The sequence below is a fragment of the Hylobates moloch genome, unplaced genomic scaffold (assembly GCF_009828535.3).
Source record: "Hylobates moloch isolate HMO894 unplaced genomic scaffold, HMol_V3 SCAFFOLD_1, whole genome shotgun sequence".
Taxonomy (NCBI): Eukaryota; Metazoa; Chordata; class Mammalia; order Primates; family Hylobatidae; genus Hylobates; species Hylobates moloch.
In genome coordinates, this window is record NW_026652276.1 from 219,709,450 (window position 1) to 219,726,154 (window position 16,705).

The window sequence follows — 16,705 nt, forward strand, 5'->3', positions numbered from 1 at the left end:
GACACACCACAGCCCACCATCGTCCGCAGGAAAACAAACCAGATGTACGAAGGAGCAAACGAGGTCAGCAAGGAGAAATAGGCTCCCCACAGGAACGAGATGAGCAGAATCTGAAGCAACAACAGAACACATGAATGGGACCTGCCTCAAAGCGGGGAGGGAAGAAGCCCTAACTTCTGAAGGCAATTTTCGGTTTCCATCCTGATAGTTGCTTCTCTGAGGAGTTCATCCATAGCAAGCCCGCTGGCCTTTCACAATCATCCAGCAATACAACCCATGCCATTCTACTCTCTGGAAGCACAGACCTACCAAGTTCAGACCATTCTTTAAAACTACCCTGCTGTGCCCACCCTCACGGGTGGCAGGTCCCTGAACTTGGACATCAAAAGGCAAAAACGTGTCCTCCCTACTCACAGGGCTGTTGGGGAACATAACGAGGCAGTATGTTGGGAGGAGTACAAGGAGAACAGTTCAGGTATTTGCTTTTTCTTTAATTATAAGGATCATGTAAGTTCATAGTAAACAATACAGAAGAAAAAAAGAAAATTAAAAAATTGAAATCACGATTGATTGTCCAACCCAGAGAAAATACTCAACACTGTTTTATCTTCTCTGTTTGTAAGAGAAAACAAAGTGTTAATGGTTGTAAATGTTCCAGTGGAAAGATGTCCTTTCATACATGTAATATAATACATAAGACCTTGCTCTACTGTTGAATTTAAAGTTGTTTCAGATCTTCTCATTATCAAAATAGGCTGTGATGATATCTGTGCATAAGTCGTTATACCCTCTCTGATATCTTTAGCAAGCTAGATTTCTGGAAGACAAATGTTCAGGTTAGCAGAATATTTTCAAGTTTCCTGTTTCATATTGCCAGGCTGATGGTCACAAAAATTATACCAACAGGGTTTAATAATATTATATAATAATAATGACATAATGATACCAATAGGGTATGATAAGGGTGTCTATATACTTACAAGGCATGAAAATGTCCATTTCAATGGTGCAGGACTCTTTAAGGAAAAACTTCCTTACATATTTGATAAGGAAAAATTGTATCTTGCTATGTACTTTATTTTTGATAACTCCTGTGCTTTAATGTTTTTTCAAAGTTTCTTGACAATTTGTATTTCTTTTATAAAATGCCTTTTTGTGCTCTGTTGAGATACTTGTGTTTTCAAATTTACAAGAATCTATGATATTTATTTCATGTACTTTAAAACATACAGCCAATTCTACTAATGGTTTTCCTTTGAGGTTCCTCCATTTGTGTTTACGCTTAGAGAGGATTTCATCAGAAATCAAGCAAATAGAAAAGACAGACCTGGGTTTGTAATCAGAAGACATAATTTATGTCTTGATGTCTAATCTTGGTAGGTACGTGACTTTGAGCAAGTAGCTAGTTTCAAAGCTATACCAATGTAAGCAAAATGTGTAGCGGCTTATGTTTATACCTGCAAATGTCCACACTCTAATATGTTTTAACTCCGTACATCCATCAACTTGAGAAAGAAAAGCGGCTCAGAACAGTCTGAGGAATGTGAGGTATGCAGAATTTATCAGGTCCAGAGACACAGGAGCATGCGACTCCAGTCACATTCCCGCACCCATGCTCGGGGTAATTGTACTTCACTTTGTTTTTCTTACCTTCCCTGTAGTTTCCAGACTAGCTGATAAATTACCTAAAATGTTACCACAAGTTGCACAATGTGATAAATTACCTAAAATGTTACCACAAGTTGCACAATGTGACAAATTACCTAAAATGTTACCACAAGTTGCACAATGTGACGCTCATCCATTATCTCCATGTTTTTAGATTTTGTGACACCAAGAACGATGTAGAATCAGCTGATAGCGTACCGTATTTTAATGAACCAATGTAAATTATTAGTAAATAACTCAGGAAGTGCCCCCAAATTCTTTTCTCCCCTCCTTTAAAAAACCGACTTGTGACTGCTGCTAATCGGAGCATATATTCAGGGCAACTGGACTGTATGACTTCTGGGCTGCAATCCTCAATCTTGGTCCAAATAAACTCCCTACTTATATTAATTTTGCCTCTGTTTCTTCCTTTAGGTCAATATTTCTGGCATAGCTGGCAGGGTTCAGAGCAATACTACTCCTTACCCCCACAATTACCCATAGGCTCCTCTTGAACTTGCTGCACGAACCCACTGCGTTACCCTAACTCCAGAGGTTTCACTGGGGGCAAAAGTGTGAGTCTTTCTGAATCTGGCCCTCCTTTCCTTTAGCCTGAGGTCTAGAGTTTGAGGGGCTTCTTTATAAACTCTCTAAGAGCAAGGGCTTCCATTTCAGTCCCTGGACGGGATATTCAGGCAAATGGCTCTGCAGAGAACTTCTGCTTTCTCTGCCTCTGCCTCATGGCAGCAGGTTTGGCTTATGGTCTTGGCCATCTGGCACTAGTGATTTTACTGTTTCTTGTCCTAAAATTCCATCACAGGCTTTAAAACTTGCATCTGTTTCCTACTGATTGTAATTTGGACTTGTCTTTTCATTTGTGACCAGTTCCTGCTAGTTTCGAACAGATAGGTGCCTGAGGGTGAGTTTTCTCGGCCCCAAATTAAGGGAGACTTGCTCCCTCCGAACCTACTTGGGTGCTCTGGGGGGTTAGAGACTTTATGGACATTCATTCATGACACGTAGTTGTCTCCCTGAAAGAACAGCTTCTTCTGAGCTTGCTGCTGCAGCAGTGGACTAGTCACTTAAATGAAAACCAGAGGAAAAGACCTCCCAATAGGGCTGCTCTGAAGGGCAAAAAGGGCCTTTTCCATTCCCCTTATTAACTTATTAGAAGCGAATATATGGATAAATGGAGAACAGATGTGTGCCCCCACTGATATCAGACCTCTGTTCTCAACACCACCACAGTAAACCGGACGTGGTGGGGGCATCTAACCAACCCATGACTGCTTCTAAGTCCCAACCTTTAAAAGTTCAAATAGAGCTACTTAGCGGCCTTCATTCCTTTAATCCTTCTTGGTAGAGATTTCTTAGAACTCTATAATACCTGCATCTCCTTTTACTCCACACCTGGACTGCAGAGGAACAGCTGCAGGCACAGGTACCTTGAGAAAAATGTCCAGAAGATAAGCCTGGAATGTTCCATCAGAGAGGGAAAGGTCTGCATTTTCTATCTTGGGTATTGGGAGGGAGATGCCTACTAAAGAGAAACAGCGATAAGGTTGCCCCCAAAAGAACACACAAAAGACAATTCCAAATGCTACTGTGAGGCCCCACCTACCTTCCTGCGGCCGTATCTGTCAGCCAGGAGGCCAAAGAGGATACTGAAAACCATGTAGCCAAAAAACACCATCTGCAAGTGGGAGCGAGACAAAACGGTTCTCTAAGCAGGTTTTAGATGTTACTTTACCCCGTTAGCCGTTTTTCACTAGAACTAGGCTGGAAATACGTGAGGGATGGAAGTTAATTTAAAGAACAGGGTTTCACGATGGGCTTGCTTGCCCCTGACGCCCTTCATGTTCAGGATTTCGGAGGCAGGCTTTTATGCTCCCTGTTGGCGGGAGCCTAACAAGGGAGATCCTGCCCCAGGTGGAAACGGGGTCCTCTGAGCTGCCGCCCGCCTGTTGCTAGAGGACGGCTTCGGCTCCACTCTATTCAGACGTGTACTTGTGAATTTCCACTGTAATTTTTAAAATTGTCCGTTCATGCGCTGCCTTATACAGTACACAAATTGGGGCCACTAGGAGCACTCTCCCTTTATGTTATTACAAATAAACATAACTTTAAACACCAAATCCAATCACTCATTTTAAAAACTCTTCAGAACATATGTTAAGTCCTAAGATACACCTACTTCTTTTCCTTACTCGTTCTCACAATGGCCTGTCCTCCCCTGACAAAATTCAAGGACCTGGGATTTGACACTAGGGTTTTATTTATTATAACTCGGCCTGAGACCTCAGCTGCTGTCTGTGCCTCTGGGCTCCTTATTTTCCTGACTTCAAGAAGTTCAGGCTTCACTGCAGCCCTGACTGACGGCCTCCAGGGCAATCAAAGGAATGCTGTTAGCTCGCATTTCTAGGGGAAAAAAAAAACAAACCAGAAACAGCTCTGTTTCCCTTTTGCTGTCGCTGTTCTGCTTTTTTTCTCCTTCCCTCACTCTTTAGAGGGAAGACTGAAATGCATTTCTCCCACACGGAACCATGAAAAATTCATCATATATATTCTCGCACGACAAAAGACATGACTGGGCCCTGCGCGCTACACTTTCTAGGACAGAAACGTTCCGTAACCCTGTTTGACATACTGCAGAGACAGAAACCTGTCCGCTCGCTGGGGCTCCGGCTCTCCCTCTCCCTCCCTCAGTCGCCCCCCACGATCCTCAGTGGTGCCCCCTTCTTGTGCACCCTCCCCTGCCTCCCCCCTCCCCCACCCTCTACCCGGAAGACGTCCTGCCTCCCTCACGCGGCCCACCGGGCGCGCGCCTAACCCTCCAGCGCCCCTGAGCGTCCATTGGGGGCGAGTCTAACCCTCCAGCACCCGTAATCCTCCATCAGACACACCCCTGGCCCCCCATCGGGCGCGCGCCTAACCCTCCAACGCCCATAATCCTCCATCGGGCACGCCTCTGACCCATTGGGCCCGTGCCTAACCCTCTGGCACCCCGTATCCTCCAGCAGGCGGGCGCCTAACCCTCCAGCGCCCCTAATCCTCCACTGGGCACGCCCCTGACCCTTTATCGGGCGCGCGCCTAACCCTCGAGTGCCCCTAATCCTCCATCAGGCGCGCGCCCCTAACCCTCCAGCGCCTTTAATCCTCCATCGGGCACGCCCCTGACCCTCCACCGGATGCGCGCCTAATCCTCCAGCACCCCTGACCCTCCATAGGGTGCGCACCTAACTCTCCAGCGTCCCTGACCCTCCATCCGGGGCACCACTGACCCTCCATCGGGCGAACCCCTGATCCTCCATGGGTGTACCGCACGCCCCTGATCCTCTCTTGCGCCCTTCCTCCCTCCCCAGCACGCTGCTGCTGCTCACCCCCAGCTCTTCCTCCTCCGCCACCCCAGCGCTCGACCCTTCCCCCCAACCCCTGCCCTCGACCCTTCCCCCACCCCCACCCTCGACCCTTCCCCCATAACCCTGACCCTTCCCCCAACCAGCCCCGCTCTCGACCCTTCCTTCCCCCACGCCCACCCTCGACCCTTCCCCCGACACTTCTCCCATCTCCGCCCTTTCCCCGACCCCCGACACTTCCTCCCATCCCTGCCCTTTCCCCGACCCCCGACACTTCCCCCCGACCCCCGCCCTCGACCCTTCCCCTCCACCCCCGACCCTCCCTACCCCCACCCCCACGCTCGACCCTCCCTACCCCCACCCCCACGCTCGACCCTCCCTAGGGTCCGCTCTTCTCTGCAGGTGCTTGTCTTTAATACAAAACATGACTCCACTGTTTCTGATTTAAGCAACACACAAAGTGTTTCTTCAGCATGACTCTTACAAAACACAAGGGCCATCATAGCCCCACAATTCTTTAGTTTTCTCAATTAACAACTGCTTAGAAAACGGGGTTGGGGGGCCTGCTAGACAGTGACAATGTTGCTCATTAGCCTGGCCCTTCCGTTTAACACAATTGTTCCCAGTAAGCTCAGGGACAGGGTCAGAGTCAGCCGGACTAAGCCAAGACAGGAGGATGGGAGGAGCCCAGAGCAGGAAACAGTCACCTTGGGAGAGTTCAGTTGCTTAGAGAGAAGTCTTCTGAGCTGTGATGGCCTAATGGGGGAGACTGTGTACCTGCTGGAAGGAGCCTCTGTAGGCACCATTAGGAAACAGCACAAATGCAGCCAATGAAATATGAGCTGTAAATATCACATTTACATGTGTATCATGTACTATAAAAAAGGTATCATGTAATATAATTTTGTAGTGCAGGTGCAAATGCCACACCCGGATCTCCAGCATTCTCAAGGAACTAAGATGTGCATATATACAAACCAACTGGGGCACAGATCAATTAGAATTAAACATAAAGTTATAGGGTCACCCTAAAGATACAAGGATTGGCAAGTAACGCTTTTCTGAAAGCCATGAGAACAAAAATGGAGTCACTTAGGCCACACCCTACCAAAATGGGATTGTAGGCAATAGAGGCGGGGCTCTCAGGCACACAAAAACTGTAATAAGGACTCTGAAAACCACAGCCTTGCACAAAGACCACTGATCGCTTGAGCCCAGGAGCTCAAGGCCAGCCGGAGCACCAGAGTGGCATCCCCGTCTCAAAAACAAACAAACAAAACAAAAAGCTGCTTCTGCAAGAATACCCAGCCTGTTCAACCTCGGACTGACGCCACTGTTGTTACTGATCCTTGTAGCCAAGGAAAAGTCTTTGAAAATAACTTATGTAGGCTTTCTCATTTTGTCTTTAAAAGAACTCTCGACTTTCCTTGCCTTCCTGGATACACCTATGGCCCGGCCACGGTTCACCATGGCACAGGAATTCTCAGATTGCAATCACCTGCCATTCCTTTCCAACTAAACTCATTTCTCTGGAGAGCTTCTATTATTTTAGGTTGACACTTTCTAAAGTATTTTATATGTAGAAGAAAATAGAAAGCAATCGAGTCACTTTATTACAAGTCTAAGTAAAAACCTTGTTTTATTTCTAAAAATTTTTCTGAAAGCATGTGATCTGAGACACCAAAATAGACACCCCTTTAGCAACTAAGACGGGCCCCAAGGTTAAGGAAACAAAAGTTATCTCCAGGTCAAGGGTTCAGGGCCTGGCAGACATGGCAGATTTCTGAATTCCTTTCTGAGATATCAAGCTGATTTACAACCCAGACCACTACAGTCCTGATTGGACAGAGGACCAGCCTTACAGACATTCTTTTTGGATAAGCTACTGCAGACCTCAGGCCAGTTTCAGCAGCTTATACAGAGGGTGCACAAACTGTTTTTGTTTTCTGTAGTTCACCTTTTGACACAAAGAGCCAAATTCCACCTCATTTTAATGCTAAAACCCTGCCCCAAAGTGAACATGTTATGTATGTTACAAACGTGCTTACCTAGTCTGCATGTAGGCTCCCCTCACAAATACGTATAGCTTTGCCCCGAAACCTGCCAAATATGTATGATGCCAGCCTTGTGAAACATAAAACCCAACCTGTCCTTCTCCTCTTCCAAGAGAAAGCACCTTCAATGCACACTGGAGACTGTCTCTTTCAGGCTTGCAAATCACTATTGCCAATAAAGCTGTCCTTTCTAATATTTAGCCATCCTGGTGATCTTTGGGACAACAAGTATTAGGGAGCTTCGAAAACACAAAAAGGAACCAGGGCACCAAAGTTAGTAAGAGGAGTTTTAAGGAGGGAAATGGAACTAAGATAATATAATGGAAAAATAAAACATCTCGGGACTCCTAAACTCTACACCAAAGAGGAGGTTAAGCCTGAAGAGAGTCATGCAACACTAGCCATCCTTTTCCCAAATGAATAGCTGTTGCTTTACAATCTTATGTCAAAGTATTATCCATCAGCCAGACCCCTCATGGAAAATTCTTTGCTGGTCTTGAAACCCTTCAAGATGCATATCCTCCTATAAAGCAAGGACGTGTCCACTGTAACTTAGGTTTTCTAAGTCTAGCTTCTACAACTGACATCTGTTAGATTTCACACTGATAATGTTGATTGCAAGCTCATCTTCCCAAGTGATGAGACTCATTCTTCCCAGAAGATGAGACCATTCTTCCACCTGCCCTGAGACATCTGCATAATTGATGCTTCCTTTACTCTCCCTTTTTTCTTCCAATGTTCACCTCATTTTATATAAAATGTAGATTTACTGGGCACTAATTAAAATCTCACAGACATGTAACCATTTGCCTCATTGGCTGGCTACCCACCTCTTCCTACATGCTTTCTTTCTTTTAAAAGAGAGTATAAATCCTGAGTCGCCCAGAAACCTCTGCTTCAAGCCACACATGTTTCCATAGCTGGTGTTCTTGAAACTGACACTGCAAAATTGTAACTGAGTCAGTGAAAGAGATCTGACCTAACCAACTCCATCTTGCTTCTAACCTCCAAACTGTCCTTGGTCATTCCTGGGTGCAGGCTGAACTAGCTTTGGGAGAAACTTACTTTATAGTTTAAAACAAAGATGATAACCGCCCTTTTCCAAAACCAACCTCCTTCTTGGCTAGGACTAGACTGCCTTTGTAGGACTAACAAATTAGCAACAAGATTAGAAATTATGGTTTAGGAGTCATGCAGCTGGAGGTTACAAGGTTCTGACCCTCCCTAAACTGTTCCTGAGATCAGTGCTTGAGATATTTGGCAGATGGTGCTCTTGATGGATCAGCTGCTACCACCCAGACCAATAAACTGGTTCATCTGATCTTGTGGCACCCACTCAGGAACTCACTCAGCACAAGAGGACAGCATCAATTCCCTATGATTTCATCTCTAACCCATCTAATCAGCACTCTCGACTCACTGGCCTTCCCCCATTCACCAAGTTGTCCTTAAAAACTCTGCAAAGTGAGAAAGATCTTTGTGGGCACAAAAGGAATCCCTCATCTGGTGACTCATGATGCCCGCACCATCCGCTACCCCGATCCCTTCATCAAGGTGAATGATACCATTCAGATCGATTTGGAGACTGGCAAGATTACTGATTTCATCAAGTTCGACACTGGTAACCTCTGTATGGTGACTGGAGGTGCTAACCTGGGAAGAATTGGTGTGATCACCAACAGAGAGAGGCACCCTGGATCTTTTGACGTGGTTCACGTGAAAGATGCCAATGGCAACAGCTTTGCCACTCGACTTTCCAACATTTTTGTTATTGGCAAGGGCAACAAACCATGGATTTCTCTTCCCCGAGGAAAGGGTATCCGCCTCACCATTGCTGAAGAGAGAGACAAAAGACTGGCGGCCAAACAGAGCAGTGGGTGAAATGGGTCCCTGGGTGACATGTCAGATCTTTGTACGTAATTAAAAATACTGTGGCAGGATTAATAAACAAATAAACAAAAAAAAACTCTGCTCCCCAAATGCTTGGGGAGACCGATTTGAATAACAATAAAACTCCGATCACCCACACAGCCAGCTCTGTGGGAATTACTCCTTCTCTATTGCAATTCCCCTGTCTTGAGAAATCAGCTCTGTCTAGTCAGCAGGCAAGGTGAACCCGCTGGGCTGTTACATTCTTCCCAGTCACGCCCTCAAGCTCTAGCTCAATAAACCTCAGATGACTGAGATTTTTGCCTCAATATCTCATTTGGGTTAGCAAAAATCAGGGCAGATTTTTAGACGTGCTGCTGTGATTGGGCATATAACTGGAATCCAAACTTCTCAGCCTCCAAGACACAGAAAGAAACACAACTGGGCAATACCACGCATTATCTGAGAGAAGAACTCCAACCAGTTCCTCAAGTGAGGGAATTTTCCCTGGTGCCACCCCCAAAGATTAAAATTCACAGGTAAGATTTGGTTAAGGCAGTGAGTGACAGGGACATCCCCTTCCCCTGCCACCTTCTGGGGCTACTCCTTTGAGCACAGCCTTGTAAGTTTGGAGAGCAGGAGGAATTCTTCTGGAATTCTCCACCACCAGTTTCAGACTAGCTCTGTCTTACAGAATTTGCCCTCAAGGCCTCTGCCACCTGACTGCCATCCTCCTCCCATCATAGTCTACCTACCTCCCAGACACTCCCTTTAGTGAGGATTTGAGCACCTGGGCTCATAGTTCTTCTATTACGTTATTGGGGCCCAGAAAGCGATACAACAAAGACTGGCATTTTGACATGTGGAGAGGATAGAGGCAGCTGCATCAGAATGAAGGTCCCTCTAACCTTGTCTTGCTCCTTCGCCCTCAAGCACAGGAAAGGGCTCTCTGCAGTTTCCTTATCTGACCAAGAAAGCTTTGTTCCAAAAGGAATGCAACTGGGCCAGGTGTGGTAACTCAGTTTGTAATCCCAACACTTTGAGAGGCCTAGGCAGGAGGATTGCTTGAGGCCAGGAGTAGAGACTAGCCTCTTCAAATTAGCCAGGTGTGGTGACCCACATCCTAGCTACTCAGGAAGCTAAGGCAAGAGGATTATTTGAGCCCAGGAGTTCAAAGCTGCAGTGAGCTATGATCACACCACTGCACTCCAGCCCGGGCAACAGAGGGAGACTCTGTTTCAACAAAACAACAACAACGACAACAAAAAAAAGGGAACTCAATTATCCTAAACCCACTCCCTAGGGATCATGTCAAATTACAAAGATCAGCCACCAGAAAAGAGAAGAGGCTGGGGGTAACATGTTGCCCCAGACTTTTCACCTAGTCCTCTGAGGGCAGCTCCCAGAGATCACCTGGATAACAGAACAACCTTTGTTCCTGTGCAACTCCACCCCTCACCTTCCTATAATGCCTGCCTCACACCTCCCTGGTCCATTCATTCTCACTTATGACTTATTGCCCCTCTAAAGAATCTTTGCCCACTGTCATTCTCCCCTATGAAAAAGGCTATATACGTTTCTGTCCCACACTGGGTTATTGGTAATCACTCTTGTGATTCCTTCCTGCTATGCCCATCAAAATAAAATTTGGTATGCCTTTTTTCCCCATGAATCTACCTTCTGTCAGTTGATTTTTTTAGTAAACCTTTGGAAGGTGAAGGGAAGTTTTCCCTTGGCACTCACAAAGTCCTGTCTTCATTAGAACCAACTTCAATACCCAAGTAAATCAACCTTTCTCTCCCCACCTGCTGGTTCTTTGACCTCCTTGGCTGATGTTACTTCCTAAATACGTCCCAGAACACACAACCTCACTCTATCACTTATACCACAGCCCCTTTGAAACCATCTTTGCAAAAATTATAATAGAAAAAATTATGACGGTGAAAGAGATCTGACCTAACCAAATCCATTTTGGCTTTAACTTCCAAACTGCCCTTGGTCATTCCTGGGCATGGGTCAAGCTAACTTTGGAAGAAATTTAGTTTACAGTTTAGATAACAGCTCTTCCCAAAACTAAACCACCTTTATAAAAGTAATAAAAGGCCACCAGGTAGGATTATGAGAGGAGCCTGGATTCTGTTAAGATGTAGGCTTAGTTAAAGGATTACTAGCCACTTTCCAGCCTTTGTTCTGGAGGTCACACGATTTGCAACTCCCCCAATTACTCCTGTAAATGACATCACTATTGTAGAACCTAAGATTGGCCTTTTGAGAAGTCTTTTCAGACTTTTGCATTTTTGACAGCAGGATGACTCCACCCAGACCCATGACCCCCGACTCAACTGGTCCTGTGACCCCCCCAACCCATAAGCAGACCCAGCATACAAGGTCCATTTTCTGCACCACTATGATTGCATCTCCAACCAATCAGCAATACCCATTCTCTAGCCCCCTGCCAACCAAACTATCTTTAAAAAATCCTTGCCTACAAATTTTCAGGGAGGCTGATATAATAAAATTCTGGCCTCTGGTTTAGCCACTCTATGTCTATTAAACACTTTCTCTACTGCAATTCCTCCACTTGATAAGTTGGCTCTATCGGGGCACTAGGGAAGATGAACCCTAGGGCAGTTACACCCTCACTGACCTTCTACCCTGCAGCCGTATCTCCTTGGAGTTCTTAGAAAACTGACCACATCCTTCCCTGAAGCCTTCCAATGGCTCTCCACTCTCCATAGTGTGGCTTCCAGCATTCTTATATATCAGGAGCCTCTTTTAAGATTAAAAATAAATATTTTGCAAAGCTCTATGATAGAAGGTGAACTTTCATACCCATTTAATCAGAAATATATAATGACTATGAAGTCAATAATGCTATTATGTTGATTTTGGTTATAAGAAATGGCAAACTGAAAAACTGTAATATGTATTTGTATCACATATTTTTTGCATGGAGGGTTTATATGTGTTTGGCCCAATGTTGGGGAGCAGTGGCTATAGAATGCAATTCATGCGCAGCAGGTGGGGTGCCTCTGGCCCTGCCCACCTCTATAGCTTCACCTTCCATCATTACCCCTTTCTCACTATTTAAACGTTATATTGTAGTCTTCTCAGCACACATGCATACACACATGCTTTTTGAAAGAATGGATATCTTCAATTCCACTTTGTAGCAAAACTTGATGTGCAACTCATAAGGCTATTTTTTCTTTTTTGAGATGGAGTTTCACTCTTGTCACCCAGGCTGGAGTGCAATGGCGTGGTTTTGGCTCACTGCAACCTCCTCCTCCCAGATGCAAGCAATTCTCCTGTCTCAGCCTCCCAAGTAGCTGGGATTATAGGCACCACCACCACATCTTGCTAATTTTTGTATTTTTAGTCGAGGCGGGGTTTCACCATGTTGGTCAGGCTGGTCTCAACCTCCTGACCTCAGGTGATCTGCCTGCCTCAGCCTCCCAAAGTGCTGGGATTACAGGCATCAGCCACTGCACCAGGCCCATAAGGCTATTCTTAATGGTCTTTGAGAAAAGTTGAAGGAGTAACAGTACAATTCAGCGAGGGTGATTGGTGAAGTCACTGTGGTCCGTGTAAATAGCTTCTTTAGTGACCTGATTTAACCTATGACTAACCCAAGACTTACGGATCACTTTCTGAATTGCATCTCTCATGTGGATAGTAAGCAGTTCAACATTATGCATGCTAGGAAAAGAAAAAGGTGAGGAAGACATGAAATGCTGCAAACCCTTGGGTTCTGGAAGCCAACATACCAAGTGGTGAGACACCCTTTGGCTCTCAGCCCTGCAGGATGGGGGAAAGGGAGCCTAGGCCCTCAGCTGGCTTGTTCACAGCACAGGAAGCAGGTACTTACCGTGGTTACTAATGCCACCTGCCAATTCTCCAGTTGCCATTCACAGCGGATGACAGGAGACACAACAGCTATCAACATGATCTCCATGGCCTCAACCACCTTAAAGAAGAGGGACACGATGCCATGTCTAAGTGCCAGCTTGTCATCACTTCTTCCCAGGTCTGCCTGCCCATCATCCTACCTAGTCCTGTCCCCTTCATCTTTCTTCCCCATTTAGGGAGCATCTATTGTGTACCCACACTGCACTGCTAGTTGTATAAGGAACTATAGAACTTCAGCCTTCGTGGATGTGACTTTCATGGTTTGAACAACTTGAGAGAGTTCCCAAAAAATTGTGACATGTATTCACTTACGATTTTGTTGACCAATGCAGTTGCATGGTACCACTGTGAGGGAGCTGTGTGAAGGCCACTCCCACAGCTAAGGGGTGAAACTAGCTAACCGGCAGCATCCACATCAACTAGCTTTGTTGTTTTGTACTCATGATTGTGAAAGTTGCAGGGCACATGCCTTACAAATGGATTTTTGAGACAGTCTCTGATCTCAAGCTAGGATAGTAAGATTCATGAAAGCTGGAAAATAAAGCAATGAGTACAAAGTAATATGAGTTCATCAGCAGGAAAGTGATTTTTTTTTTAATTAAAAAAAAAAAGAAGAAATGGGATCTCACTATGTTGCCCAGGCTGGAAACTCCTAGGCTTAAGTGAACCTCCCACTTTGGACCCCCAGAGTGCTGAGATTACAGGCATGAGCCACTGAGCTCAGCTTAAGAAAATGTGTATTTAACAAACTTAATGCTACTAAATATTTCTTTCAATAGAGTTTGAGTATCATCCTCTATCCATATCTTGCAATCCGTTATAGGGATAAATTTATCTCTCAAGAAAAAAAAGGAGATGCTAGAAAAGAATTGAAGGAATAATTATAAATAATGATGAAAGTTAGGTACAGGATCATGAAGTCAAAGATGACTGAGATTTTGTGTCTGGTGGAAGGGAAGAACACTGACATCATTGACAGGGACAAGGTTATCAGGAGGAAAAAAAGAGAATTAAAGGAGAAAATGAATTTGTTTGGCACATGTTCTGTTGATAACATTGATAGAGCCGGGCGTGGTGGCTCACGCCTGTAATCCCAGCACTTTGGGAGGCTGAGGCAGGTGGGTCACGAGGTCAGGAGATCGAGACCATTCTGGCTAACACGGTGAAACCCCGTGTCTACTAAAAAATATAAAAATTAGCCGGGCACGGTGGCGGGCACCTGTAGTCCCAGCTACCCGGGAGGCTGAGGCAGGAGAATGGCGTGAACCCGGGAGGCGGAGCTTGCAGTAAGCCGAGATCCCACCACGGCACTCCAGCCTGGGTGAAAGAGCAAGACTCTGTCTCAAGAAAAAAAAAAAAAAAAAATTGATAGAATATCTGTATGGGTTATTATAATAATGTTTATACTTGTATAACTTGGAGGTCTGGGATGAAAAAGGTGGAATGATGTCAGCCAGCGTGTGGGACTTTGAAGTACACATATTATAGTGACTTGTCTCTCCACAAGAGAGCATTATAGTGGTGTCTAGAGTTCAGATGAGCAGCTGGCAAGTTTTAGTTCAAAAAGTATCAGAAGTAAGAGAGCATAATTATCTCAGAAGAGGCTGACCCGGTGACTCATGTCTGTAATCTGAGCACTTTGGAAGGCTGAGGTAGGCGGATCACTTGAGGCCAGGAGTCTGAGACCAGCCTGGCCAACATGGCAAAACCCCATCGCTACTAAAAATACAAAAATTGGTGGGGCATGGTACTGCACGCCTACTCAGGAGGGTGAGGCACAAGAATCACTTGCACCCAGGAGGTGGAGGTTGCAGTGAGCTGAGATCGCACCACTGCACTCCAGCCTGGGTGGCAGAGCAAGACCCTGTCTACAAATAATAATAATCTCAGAAGAATGTTTGATTTAGTAAACTCATCTTCCTTCAGTAATACAGAACAGCTAGATCCATATTAACCAAGCTGCCGCTCCAATAAAGAGTTCTAGAAGGAAATAAACCAATAAGGAATAAAACTCTGCCCATTCTGCTACAGTAGCCTTAGGGGAGAGGGACTAGGCAGGGAGCCAGGGTGAGGTACACAGAGGAGCTTCACTCTAGACCTCAGGGAAGGTCTTAAAGATGACCAAGACTGACCGGGCAAGGTGGCTCATGCCTGTAATCCCAGCACTTTGGGAGGCTGAGGCAGGCAGATCACTTGAGGTCAGGAGTTTGAGACCAGCTTGGCCAACATGGCAAAACCCTGTCTCTACTAAAAATACAAAATAAATTAGCTGGGCACGGTGGCACGTGCCTGTAATCCCAGCTACTCAGGAGGCTAAGGCAGGAGAATCGCTTGAACCTGGGAGGTAGAGGTTGCCGTGAGCCGAGATCACACCACTGCACTCCAGCCTGGGCAACAGAACAAGACTTCGTCTCCCAGAAAGCACACACACACACACACACACACACACACACGACCAGGACTTAGGGGTCCTGGTCACAGGCTGAGGCTGCTCAGCTGCTGTGGATGCTGTTATATACACCGTCACATGAGGCCCTGAAACCCAACTGCTGCTTCTATGGCCTCTGAATGAGAGCCTGAACAGGTGGAGGGGCCACGGCCCATCACTGTCAACATATCAATGCTGATGGAAGAATCCTGCTCACAAAGCATCCCATCGTAAGACCAGGCGAAAGATTTGGTCCCTGCACCCAAATAAGCAGTTCTGTCTTCCTTTGTGAGACAGGAGAGGGTGGCCTGGCAGAGAGCTCTTCCTAGCTGGTGAGCTGGAGAGAATTCCCACGACTGTAAGACCCTTGAGGCCGGGCACGGTGGCTCATGCCTGTAATCCCAGCACTTTGGGAGGCCGAGGTGGGAGGATTGCTTGAGCTGAGGAGTTTGAGACCAGCCTGGGCAACATAGCTAGATCTCATCTAAAAAAAAAAAAAGAAAAAAATATAGACTATTGACTGAGAATGCAACACTTTTGAAAGATGCATCAAACTCAAATGGCTACCTCCAGATCACACAACCCTTTATTTTTTATTTTTTTAACTGAGACTGAGTCTTGCTGTGTTGCCCAGGCTAGAGTACAGTGGCGCGATCTCGGATTGCTGCAACCTCCATCTCCCGGGTTCAAGCAATTCTCCTGTCCCTGCCTTCCAAGTAGCTGGAATTACAGGCACGCGCCACCATACCCAGCTATTTTTTTTATATTTTTAGTAGAGATGAGGGTTTGCCATGTTGATCAGATTGGTCTCGAACTCCTGACCACAGGTGATCTACCCGCCTTGGCCTCCCAAAGTGCTGGGATTACAGGTGTGAGCCACCATGCCCTGCCCACACAACCCTTTCTTATACTTTTTAGCTGTTTGGGGAGGGTCAGAGCCCTCTAGCATTTTCTCACTTACCTCCCTCCTGTGTATTTTTACTCTCCGGCCCAACACCATTGTTGAGTGGACCCCATATCTTTGATTTTCCATTCTGTCTGATTATCATTATGCATGTGGGTATGAAGTTTTGTTTTGTTCCCCGCCTCCCACCCCCAAAGTCTTGCTCTGTTGCCCAGGCTGGAGTGCAGTGACATAATCTAAGCTCACTGCAACCTCCGCCTCCCAGGTTCAAGCAATTCTCCTGCCTCAGCCTCCCAAGTAGCTGGGATTACAGACACACTCCACCACACATAGCTTTTTGTATTTTTAGTAGAAATAGGGTTTCACCATGTTGGCCAGGCTTGGTCTCAGACTCCTGACCTCAGGTGATCTGCCGGCCTTGGCCTCCCAATGTGCTGGGATGACAGGCATGAGCCACGGCGCCGGACCTGGAGTTCTTAACATATTTTCACCTTACCTACTAAAGGAGGAAGTGGGAGTACTGGTGTGGGTTCACAGA

At 46.0% G+C, this 16,705-nt stretch overlaps 1 protein-coding gene across 1 annotated transcript in view; it reads right to left on the reverse strand.

Annotated features, from left to right (window-relative positions):
* Nucleotides 1-16,705, reverse strand: part of SVOPL (SVOP like) — a 78,689-nt gene that overhangs the window by 59,103 nt on the left and 2,881 nt on the right. The window contains exons 3-5 of the mRNA XM_058442340.1: nt 12,795-12,893; nt 3,269-3,340; nt 4-110 (exon numbers count right to left, since the gene is read on the reverse strand). Of these exons, the coding sequence (XP_058298323.1) occupies nt 4-110; nt 3,269-3,340; nt 12,795-12,893 (278 nt within the window). The remainder of the gene's footprint in view (nt 1-3; nt 111-3,268; nt 3,341-12,794; nt 12,894-16,705) is intronic.